General features: G+C 35.6%; 2 protein-coding genes across 3 annotated transcripts in view; both read right to left on the bottom strand.

The window, feature by feature from the left end:
- Positions 1-93: 93 nt before the first annotated feature.
- lmx1a (LIM homeobox transcription factor 1, alpha) lies at positions 94-9779 on the bottom strand. Its single transcript, XM_039693270.2, has 8 exons — positions 9702-9779; positions 9020-9200; positions 3645-3862; positions 2629-2819; positions 2287-2364; positions 1880-1964; positions 506-664; positions 94-415 (listed from the first exon to the last, which is right to left on the bottom strand). Exons 2-8 carry the CDS (start codon positions 9196-9198, stop codon positions 282-284), a joined length of 1044 nt encoding a protein of 347 aa, XP_039549204.2. The 5' UTR covers positions 9199-9200; positions 9702-9779; the 3' UTR covers positions 94-281.
- An 889-nt stretch (positions 9780-10668) lies between these two features.
- rxrgb (retinoid X receptor, gamma b) overlaps positions 10669-20284 on the bottom strand; it is a 37308-nt gene continuing 27692 nt past the window's right edge. For both annotated transcript variants that reach the window (XM_089118722.1, XM_039693395.2), the window contains exons 2-10: positions 16394-16626; positions 14405-14549; positions 14114-14293; positions 13431-13591; positions 13180-13309; positions 12475-12607; positions 12303-12394; positions 11250-11355; positions 10669-11157 (exon numbers count right to left, since the gene is read on the bottom strand). In XM_089118722.1, the coding sequence (XP_088974848.1) occupies positions 11010-11157; positions 11250-11355; positions 12303-12394; positions 12475-12607; positions 13180-13309; positions 13431-13591; positions 14114-14293; positions 14405-14549; positions 16394-16585 (1287 nt within the window). In that variant the 5' untranslated portion in view covers positions 16586-16626 and the 3' untranslated portion in view covers positions 10669-11009. The remainder of the gene's footprint in view (positions 11158-11249; positions 11356-12302; positions 12395-12474; positions 12608-13179; positions 13310-13430; positions 13592-14113; positions 14294-14404; positions 14550-16393; positions 16627-20284) is intronic.

Below are 20284 nucleotides of genomic sequence, written 5' to 3'. Positions count from 1 at the left end.
GTTAGACTTTGACTTTGAAGTTAACTTAAGCTCTAACAAAGTCAAATAAATCAAACAATCTTGCCAATTCATTGACAGTTTTAAATATTTTTATTGTGATTCAGTTCAGATTACACACATAAAACAATAAATACAAATTACACAAAGAACATTTTCATCACAGTACATTTCCATTGTCGCCAGTCACCACCTTAAAACATGCATAAGCAGAATACACGCAGAAGCATACATACACTTGCACTCTCTCCCCATAAATCTTTCCTGAGCTGTCTGAATGACACTCAAGAGGCAAAATAAGAATCTTGCATTGAATACAATCGGTCAATCGGTGTTAAAAGTGAGGGTTCACTCGACGACATGCAGTCTCCAAAATGACACAGGTCACTGTTTGTATCATCATAGATTGTGTCACAACCTATAAAGAGAGAGATGATAAATTAATAGGATGGGCAAGGAGCAAATCTCCAGTGCTGTATTTTTGACAGTGAGCCTATGTGTTTTATACCATAGGGATGCATATGGTCTCCAGGCATTTGAGGAGGGGTAAGCCCCTGTCTGAAGGGGTCCAGCTCGAAGCTCTGTGAGTCTAGACTGATATTCTGCTGGGTAAGTGAATATGAACCTGCGCACTCCAGCTCAGCAGGCATACCTCCACAAGAAGGCGCTGTGGTCACACAAATGGCAAGAAAAGATTGTCTTAGTGCAGACTAGAGTAGATAGGCTACTGACATATATTCGCCTAAACTAAAGCATGATAAACGCTTTTCACATTAAAAATTGTTTTTCACGTCTCACATTTTCGCAAATCACGAATTAACGTTCAAATGTAAATATATGCAGTGTTTTTTATTATAAATTGGACAAATAGGTACAAACACGCGGCCTGTTTAAAAAAACGTCTCGTGCATACACATTGCTTTTATTTCGACTGTAGGTACCTTCCATTTTGACATTAAGAAACTTGTAACGAATAAAGTAGTTTTCTCCGTCCCAATTAACGCGTTTCCCGACACTCTTCAACTTTTTATTTATTTTTTATTTTGTGGAAAATAGAATACAGCGTGAGACGTTTCAGAGTGTTCAAACCTCATGAATATTTAATGCTATTCCGTTTGGTTTGTTGACTGTCCGTTACATTCTGAAGACAGTATGTTCCCCACCACCATCAACAAATTTTGGAACAAAATTCCAAATATTTAATCCTAACCCTATCTCTATCCCTAAACGTAAAACTACCCATAACTTCTCCCTAAAACCAGAGGGAAAGGATTGGACAGTTACACTTATAAACCTACAATTTATATTGTAAACCTGTCTCTCAAATCTGATTGGTTGATTGGAATGTTGTTCCAGGATCAATAATGATGTCGTATATAAGGAAACGTATTGCATTCACTCTGCATTCACTTGAAGAAAAAAAAATCAGAATTATGAGATAATTTTTCATGGGAAAAAGTTTTAGCTGTTTTTCTGAATTAATTGACTTGATTATAAAAAATAGAAGTAACTCATTAACTCAATAACTTTAATAAAAACAGAGTGTAAAAATGTTTTCAAAAAAAATAATCATAATTCTGAGATAATTAACTCATTATTTCAGAAAAACAGAGCAAAAACTTTTTTCCACGAAAAATTATCTCGTAATTCTGAGATAATTAACTCGTTAATTCAGAAAAACAGAGTAGATTTTGTTTCCTCATGTGAATGCAATACGCTTCCGTAGTTGTAGCCTACTTGGTGAAATCATGGGAATCATTAACACAATATAGGGTTAAAGCTGTGCTTATTACAAGTGTGAAATGTTATTAAAAGTGGGGTTTAAAAAGAGAATATAACCTGGGGTGAAGCAAAGTGTAAAATTGTTGTGAACTCTGTATACCAGTGTGTTGTGATTGGCTATCCCTTTTCTCCTGAGAGGACAGGCTTTGCTTCTGCTGCTGTTGTCTTCTTGCCAGTTTTTTCATCTAAAGAGACAATGTGTATGAAAGAGAATCTTACAGCCTAATAAAAACATGTCCATGTTCACATATAGAAATGAGAAAACTAATAAGAGAAAATCTCTTTGTAATGCGAAGAAAGGCAGAAAAAACAACACACTGAAAGGAAATCCAAGTCTAATCTACGGGGATCTATACATAATATGTCATCAGTTTCCTATGAGGCAATAACATAGCTTGTTTCCTTATTGGCAAGCTCATATACTGCAGAAAGAGATCTGTTATCAATTGCATAAGTTGATGTTCTTTCAATGACTGTGTTTGTCTGTGTCGGTGGGCATCACATTACCTTGGCTCTTTGGTTCTGGAACCAGACCTGAACGACTCGTACGCTCAATCCTGTCTCTGCTGCCAGCGTCTCCCTTACCTTACAATAGAAAGACAGACAGAGAGAAAGCCATAGTGTGACCTTCATGGTCTACGGGTCATGTAGACTAACTGATGAACTGACCCAAACTAGAGTATCAGATCAACAGAGATAAATACAGTACTGCTGTCCAGACCAGCTGAGGCTACATAAAAATATCCTTCACAAAATTTAAAAGATAATGTAAATATATAGGAAATGTGTTATTAAACTACTAAATTAAAGTATTATTTAATTTTCAGGCTGTCAGTTTAAATGGCTGACCTTTCGACATGGTTTGGATGAGACCTCAAAAGAAGCTTTGAAAGCACGTCTCTGCTGTGTTGTAAGGATTGTACGAGGCCTTTTAGGCCTCTTGTGTTCCACGTCTCCTATTGTGTTAGACTCCCCTGCAGTCCTAATGTTGTCTTCATCATCATCATCATCATCCTCCTCCTCAACGTCTTCACTTTTACCTGTAGTTAAGGAAACATGTTTGTAGTGCCATAAAAGATAATAAATAATAATAATGAACTGACATTGAAATAAATATTCTAGTTCTAGTTCTTTTATTTATAAAGCACATTTAAAAACTGTCCCAGGACTGACCAAAGCACTGTACAAAGTCAAGTAATCAAAACAAAATTAACACATAAGAAAATAAGAGCATCAACATGTTTTAAAAGCTAAAGAAAACAAATAAGTTTACAAAAGAGAATTTACTTAAGTATCAAATCATGATTTCTGAAAGATCATGTGGCACTTAAGAGACTTTACCATTTCAGGAATAAATTACATTTTTAAAATACATATAAAAAAATAGAAAACAGTACATTTCAGTTGTAATATAATTTCCACTGATTTGATTAAATACTTTTTTTAAAATACATTTTTTAATTTAAAAAAAATCTTTTTTCATAAAACTTTGGTATATATTATATTACTATATTCTGTTATATTATTGATACATTTATAGCATCATAGTGCTTTATTAATATAATTTATTCATATATACTTTATTACTATATTATACTTCTATAATAGTTATTTGTTATTTGGCTACAATATACTATTTGTATGTATTATTATTATTAATAGTACTAATTTAATACATACAATCAATTTCATAGTCTAGCATTGCTGTGCCAGTGAGTACCCAAGTACTGCTCATGTGGGACGTCTCCTTTATTTACGCACCACACCTGATTTATATAATTATATCATTTACATATAGGCTCCATGACCTTACTGAGTGTATTAGGATGGCATGCATGAGCAGTGGTGTGGTTTTGAGACAATACCTGAGTCGGAGGTGGTTGGGCTGGCCAGTTGGTTGTGATAGTCTCTGGCACAGAAAAGCCTGTCCCCTGTAAGCACACATCGGTCTCCCTTCTGCAGCCTGCAGGCACACACACAGCAGCAGAAACACCGCAGGTGGAAAACCGCAGGGCCTGCGTGCATCACCAGCTCGGCCGGAGAGATGATCTCTGCGCAGCCCTTGCACCGTACTAAAAACAATCTGAAAAGATAAATTATATGCATTTCTCAGAATCGCTTGATGAACAGCGCAGACTTATTTTAAACAGTCAAATTTACTAAAGTTCCTTTTACTCAAATACTGAAAGACAAGTTCATTGTACTTAATAAGAGATGTCATGCAAGCTCAATAACTGATAATATTATGCAGCAAACTGAATGAGGTCCAGTAGATTTCATTTTCCGAGCATGCTTTACTTCAGACTGTCAAAGTCAGCAAGTCTTTTCTTATTGTAATGTAAGCGAAACGGCTTCTCAAACAAGAAGAAATGTTAGACTCGAGATTTGATTTTGTCCATCGTGAATGGACTGGGTCGTTGAATTGTTGTCATTTGCTAATGCTGTGATGTCATGTGAGTGACAGGTTGTCCTGCCCTCACGCTATAAATACGTCATCAGAGAAGAGGTGTCGTTGTAAGAGGAAGGGGAAGTTATTTTGATTAAAGATTAGGAAGGCGAATTAAAAAAAAATGATATGCAAGGATAAATCATTTATAATTCATAGAACTCATTTAAATGGTTTGAGTTTCCTTAACGTGTTGAGTTTTACAGTGTGCCATCAGAGATTCCAGGAATGTTGCTGAGTCGCCCCGTCCATCGAGGAGTCAGACAAGAACTTGCCATGTCCCCTCCACCCAAAAACAAGCATGCAGACGCATACCTCCAGCATGGTGAGTGTGCATCTTAGCGCCTGGCAACTAGAGCTGGGTTTCAGTGGGTTAGACAGAGGCGGCCGGCTCCACGACTGTGTCCGGGGCAGGACTCCCGGGGAGGGGGGAGAAAGGAGCTCGGCAGGCCGTGGCTCCAGACGGAGGGAAAGAATCACGCCACCCGGCGGGCGAGGCTGGTCCAGGGAATGATCTTAACTCGACTTAACTAAACCCAGACAAAAGAGGGAGCTGGCCCAGAGCCTCACTGCCATTGTCCTGCCCTGGCAGACACCACATTTACTGTTTGTCAAACTGGCCTGAGATTTCCGTGCCCGGAGGGGGGTGGAGAGTGGAGCTGTATGTTTAAGGTTTAGGGTGAGCGTGACAGGGAGGCTTAGAGAGAATCATCCCCAGAGGTGTGACAACTTCAGACTTGGGCTGACAGGTTACTCCTTAAAGCATGCAAGACACTAAAGGAAAAAAACATTGTTTTTTTTTCATGCACTGCTCAATTTTGAGTTATTGGGCTATTTAGCTTCCATAACATGTTCTCTTTCAGACTAGTGGAAAGTAGACATATTCTTTCTATTAGCATTTGTTAAATTCAATTACAAAACATATCTTTGATGGGCTTTTCTGTATTCTGAAGGTTTTTACAGAGAGGTTTGTTCATATAACATTTATCTGAATTATATCAATTTTTATTCCGAAAAACGTGGTGAACGTATTTTTAAAAAAATGATTTTTTATTTGTTTTAAAAAAAAAAAAAAGTTTTAAAAAAGTTTTAACACTAATAAAATAAAACAGGAATTCTGAACCATTGGCTTCAAACAATGTTCAGATTTTTGTTCTGGAAGTGTATGCAAATTAGCATACATATAATTCGATAATACTTTATTTGCATATTTAAACATAACATTTCAGAAAACTTGTAATAGAAAAACAATTGCCATAAATACAGTGATTAATCAACTGGGGTCACTGGAAAAAAAAAATATTTTCATGATTAGTAATCACAACATTTTTTCTTTTCTCAAATCAACTTAAATAATTTATTTAGTTCAGATAACATATAATTTTGAGTTTCTGATGATTAAATCATTCTCCCTCATTATATTAACTCACTTTTTCCATAAAAATTAAAATTTTAAGGCAACCAGGTTACTTACTTTTTAAAGTTAAACCAACAATATTTTTTTAGTTTTATATTTATGGTGTCTTGCTTTAAAAGGACCCCAAATTTTAATTTCAATCTCTGACATTTGGATTGGACTCATCAAACACGGTTTCTTTAAATGACAACGCTATGATTACTGTATGTTGATGCATTAAAGATAACTGTGTTGCTACAATTTGTACCAATAGGCTTTTGGCTATTGATCAGTGGGTGATGTTGTTTATATGTCTAAGGTGGCATGGGAGCATTGCAGTGTTCAAGAAGCCTACAGACAGCTAAAATTCCTCCTCCTTCGTAAGTATGGATTGGAACATCTCAAAGCCTTGCATTGTTGAGAACTATTAGTGTTGCCCTGGGGTTGCTGGGGAAACTGCTGTGAGTTCTTAAGGGTTCAGTAGGAGAGACAGAAATATGTGTTGCTCGCTACTCCATTATACGCAAGAGCATCTGTAGTGTGTGAATGCACAGCAGAATATGTCAATGGCATGTTTGTGCATTATCATTGGAAGCAGCAATATGACAGCATGCTTCAAGATGTATTTAGATATAGAGCTATTTAAAAGTTGCATTGACAAGATAAAAACTACCACTTTTTATTCAGGAAGCAGCTTGCTTTAAAAATGTTGATTATTTGTGCAACCTGATTCTTTGACACAACAAACTAGAAATGTGTTCATCATAAACATAATATATGAAGAGTTCAGATGCAAAAGCCTCTAAGTGCCATTTGAAATTTTTTTCTAGAATGATAATTTTTATCAAGCTTGTAAGTTCAGTAATTTCACTTAAATGGCAATGAAGATTACCTAATTGTCATTTAAGTGAAATTACTGAACTTAAATATTAAGCTTGATAAAAAATTATCATTCTAGAAGAAAATTTCAAATGGCACTTAGAGGCGTTTGCATCTGAACTCTCCATTTGTAATTTAGCATTAGCATAAATATTTATAAAACGCCCATTATTACAATAATTAACAGTACTTCAAATATAAAACCAATCAAAACTGTAGGTGAAAAACACATTTGTAAGTGAAACCAGATGATATGCTTGACAGAAGTTATTTGCATATTTTTGCAAATGTTAGAATTATAAATGTATTAAGACGTTAAATTGATCAAAAGTAAAGCTTTTCACATTGTTAAACAAAATTTATATTATAAATAAATGCTTTTCTTTTGAAAGTTCTGTTAATTGAAAAATTTAGAAAAAAAAATAACGCTAACAAAAATTTTAAGTATAGCATAACTGTTTTTAGCTTTGATAATAATAAGAAATGTTTCTTGAGCATCAAAAAAAGCATGATGAATGATCATGAAGACTGGAGAAATGATGCTGAAAATTCAGCTTTGCCAACAGGAATAAATTACATTTTAAAATATATTCAGTTAGTTTAAATTGTAATAACATTACTGTTTTTACTTTATTTTTGAACAAACAAATGGTGAGCATAAGAGACTTTTTTTTTCAAATATATTAAAAATATTTCACTGACCCCAAACTTTTGAACGATAGTGTAAATGTTGAACAATGAAGTATCTACTGACCCATTTACAGTAAAGCAGCTCCTTTACCTGGTCAGTAAGTGCTGGGTCAGCGAGCTCCCCACCCCTGAGCCTATAGTTATAAGCACTGGGCTACTGGGTATGATTGCCAGCCAAGCACTGCGTATGTGGCTAATTGGTCAGGTCGGATATCTCACGGTCGGACGGGCATCAAGCAGGGGCACCACTGGGCACCAACCTACCTATCCAGATGCCTTGACATACTTCACAAACCGAGATCGCCGCTACATGCAACCCCTCCCCAACATGAACACACAAACACACTCATATTATTCTCTTGCACAAAGCTCTGCTGTACCCAGAACATATGGCTCAATCCTCCACTCACACTGGACACTTTTCCGTAATTATTACTTTGGCTGATGGACTCCTAATGTGAAATGCATTATGATTTGCAGACGTCAGAGCCTTTCTGTTGGAAACTCAAACGTTTTGTCAGCTGGAGCAGATACATCAGCTATTGAAATTAAACTTTATGAAAACTAAAAAAAACTCTGTTTTTTTTTTCAGGGTCATCGCGCTCTGTCATTTGGCAAACGTTTTTTATTTATTTATTTGGAGGTGAATGTGCATAGGAGTGTGTGAATGAGACTCAGAGTGAGATTTAGGGGTAGTAGGGGGTCTGCGCACCATGTCGATGTGGCCATATGCTGTCCCCAGCTTGCCGTTGCCACACCGATGGGTCCTGCTAATTTAACACATCTTGACAATGTGTCAGTAGTGCTGTCCTCCTGATCTAATGGTGTGTGTTTGTGTGTGAAAGCCTTCTCGCATTCCATGGCCCACCGCGACCCTTCCTCCTGCAGTCACCTTGTCTTTCAGGAGTTCTGTGCCAAGTCCCTCAGTCTCTCTCAGACACGCACACAAAACACCAACACTCATCATAAGGTTTACTATTAATGTAAATTGGTAAACAATGTGCTGGCTGCATAATATTATATCAGCAAGCATGCAGATTTAACATGTAATGATATTTGTTGTTAAATATAATGTAAAAATAATACTAAAATTGTATTTTAGGCACAAAGTTGCCTTGTCAAACTTAATTTAACGGCAAGAAATAAACCAGCCTGCAACATCCATAATCAATAGAATAAACACCAATGCCATCTGTGAAGTAAACAGGAATGGAAATTCAATTATTTACTGTCATTCCTGGAGGATGTTCAGATACTCAAACCTTAATTTGGCATTATTTCTGTGCAGATTAATCTTTAAAATGTTCTTTCGAGAATAATGAAAGGAATTTTTGTATGAAGTGAATTAAGTAGCTATATGATCAAAATATTTTTAAGCTAAACTTGGTTTATTAACTTAATTCAGAATAAAGTGCAGGCTATTTATTGTAAGCCTTAAATCTTTACAAAGGTAAAAAAAAAAAAAATCACTGTAATTTCACATGTATTCCTAGAAAACTATGGCCATTTTATATGACGAATTTAGTAATTTTATGTCAACAAGGAAAGACGGAATATTTCTCACATATGCAATCAAATTGCTTTCGTTTTCTAAAGACAGTAACAAATGTTTTAAATGAGCAAATAAATAAAAGTAATTCATAAAAAATCAACAGTAAAGAAATGTATGCAAAAAAAAAAACTAGGTTACGAGTGTGCTTCGTCTGACTTGAAGAAACTTCTGACTACCGTGAACTCACTTCAGCCTTTTCTTATTGAAATTTAAATAGTCACATAGTATCGTAAAACGAAATAATTGTTAACACAAATAGCAGTAATTAGAGTCTTACTTCTGGTAGTCTCGCTTGCAGTAGAGTGTCTTATTTCGGAGGAAGCAGGTGTCTTTCAGAGGCTCGCGACATGATGCGCAGTGCAGGCAGCGCTCGTGCCACAGCCCGTCCTGCACGCGGAGCATGTACCTGTCCCGAATGAGTTCATTACACCCCTCACACACGCTCTTTCTCCACATGTCTGGAAGAAACACCAACCTTTAATCCATCTAGGTGACTTAAGCTAATTAAAAAATGTAGGAACTTAATGGTACCCTATAACATGCGATATGGTTTTGAAACTGATATGACAAATGCCATCCTTTTAGAATTATGGTTATCCCAAGAAAACGTAATAAGTAAAATAAAAAAATAAAGTGAATTCACTTATGAGCTTTAGGCTATAAAAAAACAATAACAGAAATACAGTGAACAGATGTGATTTGATGGTGTGTCTCGTTAAACATAATAATTTCCAATGTCTATTAAGATTATTCATTCAGACATAAAAATGTTTATATTTTAACTGAGCGAAATCACAATTATGTAGGCCTATAGGCTCTAGCATGAATTACTGTATAGCATAGGCTATATTTTACCATTTTTGTTTAACAACAGAACGGCTTCTATAGGCTACATGACAAAACTTCACAAAAACTTTAAAAGAGATGCAATAACTTATTAGACATTTACATGCACTTACCATTGAGGAGAGAATATCCGTTTGCAACCCTGCAACTTTCGACAGATGAAGATAGTTAGATAGTTGTAAACGCGCACAAAACCTCCATATGAAAATAAACCTGAGAGTCAGTTTACCTTCTCTCTCTCTCTCTCTCTCTCTCTCTCTCCTCCCATCAAAAGGTGGAGGGTGCGCAGTAAGTGTACAGCCATAACTTTACAACTTATAATGAAAATGGCTATATTATATGAAAAAAGTGAATTTATAAAGGGAGTGTGCAATTTAATTTAAATAGGTGGGTAAATGAATCTCCCTCAAGCAAGAAATAAAGCAAGCGTGAATTTTGAACCAGACTACCAATATCAATTAGGCCTAGGCTACTTAAAAAGAAACATGCTAGACTACATACTATGGAAGTATCACTTATTGAAAATGAAGGCTGTATTAAATGATTATTAAAGTATACTGTATATTCTTAGCCTATATATAGGAACGTGATGGTTCAAACATGCCCTGAAGAATGTTAAATTAATTCCGAGTCAAAAATATGTGAACTAATCTAAAGGATATAAATGCAATGCATTTGACATATGGAGCTATTTTTTTTTAGAAATTCATTCTAAGATTTTTTTTTTGTTAAGTAATCTTACATGCTATACTTTCCCACTATATGCGTTCCCATTTGACAGTTTAAAATGAATTAGCAAACACAGCATTTGCGCACTTAAAATGAGGAAGCCACAACAGTCACGTGTTATAAATTGAAAGTTAAATTATGATTTGTATCGTTAAATGGCGCCATCTAGCGGGCGGCGCTCACTCAACCAGATAATGTTAATGAGAGTGTTTTGCTGCAATTTATGCTCTTTAAAGGCTTTTGGTTCTGCATGGGGGAAAAAAGGTTAGATGCTTCAGTAAAATCGGGTTGATTGAAAATGACAACTTGATCGTTTTTTATTCAAAAAAAAAAAAAAGGAAAAGAAAAAAGTAGGACAAAGCATTTAAATATTTATTTGGACAGAATTCTAAACTTCATTTTAAAAATTATTGTCTGGGTTTGATAAACATATTCCTTGAATAAAATATAATTTCTTTATTGCATTGTCTTGCCACAATGTACACCTGATATTATCTATTTACAGAAACATTTCTTTTCAATACAATACCAATAAAATTACTCTGTTTCCCCTGCAAATAAAATAATAATAATAATAATAATAATTTGTGCTTGGTATAAAATATGCAGCGTACTGCAATATCTTCGATCAAGTTCGTTATTATATTAGTTACATAATAATATGTACAAAAAATGGTCCATTGGAACTCGTGTCACGTGATCTGATGAGGTGCTTCGAGCATCTCCATTAGGAAAGTGTCTATGGGTGTGTCTCCAATCAGCTTGAAGAAAAATAGGTGCTCCAAACACTTGAGCCCGATGGATCGAAGGGCAGGCAGACGCAACAAAAGTTTAGCAAACCTGTTAGGCAGTGAGAGAAGATAGCAGATAATATTAAGAATGAGCAATTGATACGATCAGTATTTACTGAACAAACATGTGTAGGGCTGTACCTGCCAGGCTGGTCAGGGTATTTGTGCTTAGTGTAGGTCTCCAGTGAGGCGTAAACTTTCTCCCTCAGTGCCTCCACCTCCACTGGGTTGGACAAGCCTTTAGCATCTATAAGACGAGGCAATTTGCATAATTGATTCGTGTCTATCAATATCTCACAAATGTCATTACATCTTAATTTATTAAAGGGATAGTTCACTTTGAAATTAATTTTTGGTGTTAAATTTTTAAATTTTGGTGTTTGGTGTTAATGTTTGGTGTTTAATTTTTCCGGCGCTTGGGCAGACTGAAGTGCCCACACTCTCAGACATCTTGGACATGGCTGTGGTTACAAGAGGTAAAACAATATAAATACTGTTTGTTTTCTCACACAAACCGCTCGTTTCATATCTTAGGCCATCAATGTGTACTTACATTTACGTGTCATTGAATCATGTTTAATTTGGACTTCTCTGTGCATGATCTTTGAGGTGGTGACCATAGACCTGCATTATATGACTGATAGACAACAACGGTTTGACCTAAAAATATCAAAATTGATACTACTGCAGAAACAAAGACAGCTACATCTTGGATGCCCTCGAGGTAAGCTAAAACATACCAAAAATTAATTTCAAAGTGAAATATCCCTTTAAAGTTCCCATTCACTGTAATCACATGGGAAAAAAAAACAGTATTTTTGAGTTCCACAAAAGAAAGAAACCCTTTACCTTGAGAATATTATATAATATTATAAAATATAATATAATATAATATATAATATAATAAAGTTCAAGGGATATTTCACCTAAAAATATATATTATATAACTTACCCTTTAACTTAAATATTTTATATAAAATAATATAATAAAGTTAAAGGAATATTTTACCAAAAATGGTATTATATTATGAGTAATATACTATAATTTAATATAATTTTAGGTGAAATATCCCTTCAAATTGATTAGACTATATTTTATATTGTATTATATATTATAGAACTTGAAATGAAATAAAATTACTTATTTTATCTATGCGGCAGACAAGTGTATATAGATGGCAATGAGCAACACACCAGGGTTGAAGAGGACGATGGCTCTCAGGCAGCCTAGTTCTGTCTTATCCATCTGCATATCCTTCATTTTAGACACCAGTTCAGTCAGTACCCTGTCACACACACACAGTAGGTGTAATAAAATAAATACTACAGATTTTCTGATTTTTCTCTAAACAAACAAGATCCTCACCTGTTGAAGATGGATCCCACACCTGCACTGTGAGCACTGCTCCTGTGGACATGAAGACCTGTGCCCAGCAAGATGCCATCTTTAACCGTGATTGAACGATGAGAGAATGAAGCAATGAGGAGCTCGTTCCATCCTGAAGGAGAAAAATAACACAAATAGCAGGGAAATCATTTCTATATCTCCCTCTGTCTTCATGAACTCAAAACAGTGCTCTTCATTCGCAATAACTATTTTATGAGTGCATGTGACATGTTTGTCCAGCAGAGGTCAGCATTCCCGCTTACACAAACAACACAGTTCTGTCTGACCCTTTGATCTGGAGTGACTATGGACAATTGAAATAAAACAAAATGTAAATATTAGATGAATAACCTAAACTTAAAATACAAAAATTAAAACTACTACATTTGCAATTAAGTTGAAGTACTAAAATGACTAAAAATGAAATAAAAATGATAGCTGTATAGACATATTAAAAAAAATAGTAATAAAAATGATAAAAGCACACAACAAAAATACTAAAACTAAAGTGAAAACTGATAATATATAAAAAAAAAGCTAATTCAAAATATTAATAAATACTATAATAGTATATAAATAATACAAAAACACACTGCAGGTGGTTTTACATGTGATTTTCAGCTTGTACAGTAACTTCAGTATCCTCGTCATGTATATTTGTGTATCTGTGAGAGTGTTACACACCTGCTCGAAGCAGAATGACTTGATCATCCAGAGGCAGATCGGAGAAATTAGGTATTCTCTTGGCCCACTCCACCAGAGTGAATAGTTGTTTGTCAGCTGCATGGCAGATATTAGTGACTGGGTCATTTGTCTGAGGAGGGAGGCCCGAAGATGTAAAGTGAAAGAGAAAGAAAGTAATTTACCTTTTTTTCCCCTAAGGCTAAAGACAGCAGATATGTATTGTGCAAATTGTAATTGACCAAATGTCTTACAGAGTTGCCAGGGCTGCTCTCTGTGTATGTCTCAGTCTTGGGTTCGACTGCAAGCTCTGCATCCAGAATCTTATCCACAGGCATTTCTTCATTAAAACTGCTCGTTGATTCCACCTCATTATCACTTTTCTCCTTCCCACGCTGCCTCTCTTCCTGAACCGCTGTGGAGAATCAAAGAGGTCAAGCAGAGCAGAGTAAATGAGAACATTCAAAATCAGCGTAATTAAGAATTATCATACATTTGATTTTTTTTTAGGACTATACAGTTTATAGTGCACCTATAACCTAACTGTGCTATATTAAAATAGATTTCACTTCATTAAAAAAAAACACATTTATTATATGAATATAATATCATCTATTATAAAGCGGTCATATAAGGTTATGATAGAAATACTACCATTAATATATAATATAATAAATCATAATATTAAAATCTCAGTTGCACTTTAATTTGCAGTATGTGTACTTACAGTGTACTTGCCTAAGAAAGTACTGGGTAATATCATATAACTACATGGGTTAAGGTAAGGTTTAGGGTTAGTAGTACCTAGTTATTGTAATTAGTATATTATTAATATTTATAGGACTGTAAAATAAACTGCAACCAAAAATTTCCAAAATGCCTACCCTCAGTGTCTTTAAGTGCTCAAACTTCAAATATTTATGGAGCAAACACAAACCTTCCCGCTTCATGCCCATGGCTAGGCACTTCTGGTAGCGGCAGTATTGACAGCGGTTGCGCTGACGTTTGTCGATCAGGCACTCTTTGTTTTCTCGACACGTGTAGGTCAGGTCTTTTCGGATGGTCCTCTTAAAGAAGCCTTTGCAACCTTCACAACTATAAACACCATAGTGCTTCCCTGCAAACACAACCGCATTTGACATGAACCCCAGAAGAGATGGAGATATATCTTGCATTAACTTCCAAACCAAAACCAAAAGCAACATCCAAACATCTCTGTGAGTTGTACCTGAAGATCGGTCTCCACAAATGGCACAGATGTGTTTGGAGAGGGATCCAGGGCTACTGCACTGGTAGCTGCTCATGTTGCCCAGCGGAGCCAATCCTGGTGGAGGCTTTATGTCTTCTGAGCAATTCACATTCAAAGAGTTCATCTGTGAGACAGGAAGAGAGGTGAGGAGAGACGGAAACAGGTTACCATACATTGCAAACACGAGTAGTGTTTATGTCATAACACAGCAGATTGTTTGTGTCCTTTCAACACAGCAGACACACACACACTTACAAACTCACAAAAAACAGACTTCACCCTTACAAGGCCATTACACACGTAGCTGTGAAAGCACTGACATAACATTTCAAAGGGGAGGAGGGATATTTTGTCTCTCTCTCAGGAGAATTTACTATTTTTCCATCACGTTATTTTCTGCACTACTTTATTCAGCCTGCAGGTGGCAGGATATGGCTATATAAATATTAAAGCTATATAAATATTAAAAAACAAAAAATAATTAAAACAATTAAATAAGAATGTAACTATCAACGTAGAAATGAGGAATACAAGTACATAAATAATACATAAAACAACACTGGTTTGATAACATTCTTTGACAGTAATTATATTGGTGGAAAACTGAAACTTCTTTGTAATTAGTTCTTTACAGCTAATTTTATGATCCCTGAACAGAATTACATTTTCTCACATTTTAAATGACAAAATTACAGCTTGATTGTAAATAACACAACCACATCTTTGATACGTGCCTTGGTTTTTCTTTACTTTCTGTTGTTGTAATATGGGTAAAAAGCATCATTGATCATTTTCATCCAATAAAGATGATCATTTCACTCTTTGACTGTTAGAAATTGTCCCTCCTGCTTTATTTTGATGAGATACAACTCCAAAAGTGGCCAAGAAACACCCATGTAACAATTTCAGAAGAAGAAACACCAGGCACAAATGATGGTGTGTGCTGCAGTCATTGTAAGCTTTTCAACTTGTTTTCTTTTAATTTCAATTTAATTTCAAGCATATTTAGTGTGTCTGTCGGTACATACTCTTACACTTATTGATGTTCTTTCATTGTCAATGGCTTTCTCTGGCCTCCAGGGCGAAATGAGACACACATACACAAACATAAACTGACCTCAGGTAACACCAGGGCAACAGTATGAGCAACATTTATGGTACAACGTGATGCACATCACAGTGTATAACTTAAATGTTCAGAGTAGAAAAAACTACCTTACTACCAACGAAAAATGTATGTAGTTTTTATATTGTATAAGTATTTACAATATTTGACAATATACAATTCAGTAAAATGCTAAATTTAGTTAATTTAGATGATTTATTTGATTTATTTTTGGAAATAATTTTTTTTTTTTTTTTATAATTTTGACAGAAAATTATTAAAAAAAATTTTTATGGCAGCCTGATAACTGATTTAAAACCTTTTTTTTTTTTTCACATATTTATTTATTTAAGAGGGAATAATATATAGTACTCGACAGTCAAATAAATGGAATTCTGCCATGACAACTCTGAGTGTTTGGCATGGTATTGGAATCGGAAATGACAATGTTGACATGCTTGTTCTTGGCGGAATAAATCTGCTACGCTGCTGCTGTTATTGGTTATTGCTGCTGCTGCAGAGCAAGTACGGGACTTGCTATTGCTAATACGTACACCGATAGTGTGCAGCAACTGCTACAGCAAATGCTGACAAGTGTTTGAAGGGTGGACAGCAAGCTCAGCTCATTGGGTACTGATATACAGCAGGCACCAATCAGCTGTGCCATATAGAGGATGATGTGAATGCAAGCTGATTGAAGACCTATCAGCCTGTGCCATCAAGAATTTCATGACAGAACTTTTTGTATATGTACCCAAGTTAGAAAGAAAAGCTAAGTTGGCATGCAGCATGCTAGACTGTGATTTTATTGCTTTTAGTTGGTGTCAGCCTGAGAGAGCACAGGATAATGTGAAAGTTCTTACCTGAGGGCTGTTGAGAGTGTCAAAGCCCATACTGGGTGTAGAGGGCAAGGAAACGGACGGTGAGACCAGAGACGGGGCGATGACTGAGTAGGGAGAGGCCAGGCCATTCATGGACGAGCCCAGGGTGTTCATGGGAGAGTTCAGTGGGCGGGAGGAACTGATGACGGACGGATGACCCACCATGGAGCTCATGGGTGGCGGCTGAGAGGGGGGTGAATTAAGAGCACTGGTGTCTATGAAGAGATGAAGAGAGCGATTCATATTAGACAAGAGGAATTAAAATGTAGTGCAAAAATGTGAAATGTACTAGCAATTTCTGAGTGAATGTAGTAAGCAATCAAAGAATTACAAAGAAACCGCAAGTGACACGCTGAATTAAATGTTGAATTTGAAACGGAAATAGTCTTTTCTTGCAAAACATTCTCCAAAAATAATTATATTAATTATTAATAAATAGGTACCTGTGGAGAAATGAGTGCCTTTGCAAAACATATACATTTCCTCCATTAATAAGGTTTAAATCTGTGCTGGTAATGTGTACTAAAAATGTGCTGTGGATACTTGGCTGAGTGTCTATTATATCTTTTTCTGCTTTAACCATTCAGTCAGCAGCTGATGGAGTGCTACATGCTGGTAATGGTAGTTTGTACCACAACAAGCACACAATCTATGTAATGTAGTACAAGGACACACACAGGGCAAAGGTTGCACCTTTTTGCCAATACCGATAGTGTTGCAATCCGTTAACTCATTTCATCATTCATCAAGATGAAGATCAAATCAAATTAATCTAAGATTAACATGAATACAGCTTCAAGCAGCAGCTTTATTGAGATGTGCAACACAAAATGTCCATTTGTGGTTTGGTCAGATAAACTGACAAGTAACAATTTACTGTTTACATAAATATTGTAACTGTTTAAGTTATTTACTGGCAGGTTATTTTAATTTACTGCTTAATGCATTACTGCAAAATAAACCCAGAGAGGGTGATCATCAGGCATTGATGTAGATTTTAGCTCTCGTATTTTACTAAATGGCTATCAAGCTATCAACTGTAGTGCCATAACAAGGACAAAACAATTTCCGTTTTAAATCAGTATCTTTAATCTAAATCATCTATTATCCTCATGTTAAGAGTTCTGTCAAGCTTTACAGCTTGGTAACAGTGCACTTTAATGCATTCAAACTACAATCAAAAGGAAGCTTTCACCTACAGTACAATACCATAATACGCAACAATCATTTCAAATCAGGACAAAACATTTCCTTTAATCATTACATATAATCTAGATATATTATCATTTTCATGTCATGCTGAGAATAATGTGAAATGTACTTTTGAAGAATGAACCTCTTACATTTGCTAAATGAGAAGCATTTTTCTGTCAAGCGCACAAAACGCATACTGAACTTAATCATGATGTGAATTTCTGTCCAAACACTTCAGAGTACTTGAAACATGACCCGAGTGTCGAAAATTTGCTTATTTTGTAATATTACAGATAAGAGTGTATTTAATTCTCTATCTTGGAGTTTCTTTTATTCAAACTTGAATAGATACAGCATGTTTTTTTATTATTAACTAGGCAAAATCAAGCATTACAGCATCTAGACATTGTTATAAACACACAGTCAGTCTGCTTTCTTTCAAGCTGGTTGCGTGCATGTGTGTGTGAGTGTGTCTTAAGACTCTGGGCAGCAGTAGGGAAAATATCTGTGGCGGATGGTCAAGATACAATTGGTAGAGAGGAAACATGGCCAACCAGTGATCCAGTCTATCCTCAAATGTCCCACCGGATCGATTACATTCAAATCAGACCACAAAGGCAAACCCGTGAAACAAAATTTTTTTTTGGCATCTTTAAATTTGACAAAAAAAAAACAAAAAAAAATCACGGCAAACTAAGTAATACCAATATTTTTTTTGTTTTTTTTGGGGTTAGAGAAGGATGTATAGGATTCCCCCTATCACAGTATATATTTCTCAACTTTAACTTCAAAATACAGGACTTTAAAATATACAAAAATATATGTATGGAAGATGTCGAAACTGACATCCTGTAGATGCCAGGATACGTTATCTCTATATCTCTGCAGACTTGCATTTCATAAAGTTGAAAACAATTTTTGCATTTTTTAGATGCATCAACCTTTGGCTGATAATTCAGATCTTATTCTTCTGAGACAGTCCATGTGCCAGACGTTCATCAGGATTTCACAATGGCACTGCAGTGCCCATGACCTTTGTACAGCTGTCTGATAGCAAAACGCAGCCTTTGGTAGACTACTATCAAGTTCAGAGGAGACCACATGACCACATGACACAGGCCAGCGCTGGCACAATCACGTACATTGTCATTGCAAAAACCCCTTGCATTTCATGCAAAAAAACGATCAGTATCCTCATACATACTCTGTACACTCAAAACAGAGAAAGCTGTGTAGTTTCAATGACCATGACAAGATTCAAGGGCTGGGACACAACAGGATTTAGAGGGGGCTCGCTAAAATCTTCAGATTAATTACTGGTTAGCTGATGTGGAGTCTCCAGCAGGGCTCTAATTCATTAAGCCTCTCACTAACTAACTAATAATTCACAATGACATGATAGAGAGAAAGTTCATTAACTATTTTATTCTATATTTCATTCTGAATCTATTCTATTTTATTGTAGTATTTATGTATTGCTATAGTATAATGAGTTTTGAAATTTTTACAAATATTTTATTTCACTTTCACTGTTTCTTATGGATTTTTTATTAACACTGTTCCTCTAAGAAAACAAATGCAAAATGGGAAAAAAAGAGAAAAACAATCAATGTTGCTTGCTAACTGAGAATTACAAATACTTAAAAAGCTGAACGGCAGACTGTAAAGCGACACGGACCACATAAAGAGAGTGTGCCATTACAAAATGTACAAAAGAAAAAACACACATTTATCCAGATATATAAATAATGATTAACATTTGGACTTCTGTTGTTTTCCAATAATTGGAGTTTTTTTTTTTTTACACAGAAAATAATTTTAACTGTAAAAGACCTTTTGAACCTTTCTGGATCTGCCATCAAATTAATAAGTTTAATTATATCAAGTACAGTGAGAAAAGGCAATAAATCTCCACCTCCAACATCCTCACACGCAATAAAGTTTATACTAGCCGAGACTCCTTCTTTATGTGTACAGACGTGACGTAATGACGCAAAGACATGCTTCAATCTCCCACGGAAATCCACCAGTACCACTGGAGTTAATACAAACTTACCGCTTTGAATCGAGCTAAGGCAAGCAGATAGTTTTGAACACTGGCTGGTTATGTATTTTCTCAAATATGTATTTTGGATCATTTTTAACCCCCCAAAAGCTAAGGATTGCAGCTTTAACTGGTTACCTATTAAGCTGTATTAACTACTGACCTATAAAGCCCTAAATGGTCTAGCACCCTACTATCGCCCTAAAATCCATCACATTCTTTAAGATCCCTAAATTCAAGGCTTCTGGACCAGGTAATTTCTGGTCATTCTTAGGATATCCAAGTCCACTAAAGGAGGGAGGGCGTCTTCACATTTAGCTCATAAACTCTGGAATAACCTTCCAGATATTGTTTGAGGATCAGACTCATTGTCCCAGATTAAAGACGCATTCACATAATGCTTACCTTTTATACCACTGTTGAATCAGATCGAATGCATTAATATAATGAACAGCTGCTATGCTAATTATTTCCCCATCTGCTTTTCTGCTGTGATATCGGGATGCTATAGTCCCAAGGTAAATAGCGTTTGTCAGCTCTTGTTTGTATCCAGCCTCTCACGGAGACTTCAGATGCATGTAATGAGATGACTAAATGCCTGTGAAGAGACGACTCAATGCTGGCGATACGTTATG

Source organism: Pimephales promelas, chromosome 13 (assembly GCF_988280905.1).
Source record: "Pimephales promelas chromosome 13, fPimPro1.hap1.1, whole genome shotgun sequence".
NCBI lineage: Eukaryota > Metazoa > Chordata > Actinopteri > Cypriniformes > Leuciscidae > Pimephales > Pimephales promelas.
Note: the sequence above shows the minus strand (reverse complement) of the source record. Positions and strands in the feature narration are given on the sequence as shown.

Bases quoted from the DNA above. Each gene is read 5' to 3' on its own strand.
- lmx1a (XM_039693270.2), bottom strand. From the start codon at position 9,198: ATGTGGAGAAAGAGCGTGTGTGAGGGGTGTAATGAACTCATTCGGGAC. The intron at 2,365-2,628 runs GTCAGCCATTTA...TTCTATTGTAAG, and splicing joins CATCCAAACCATGTCGAAAG to GTAAGGGAGACGCTGGCAGC. The intron at 665-1,879 runs GTATACAGAGTT...GTGTGACCACAG, and splicing joins TAGCCAATCACAACACACTG to CGCCTTCTTGTGGAGGTATG.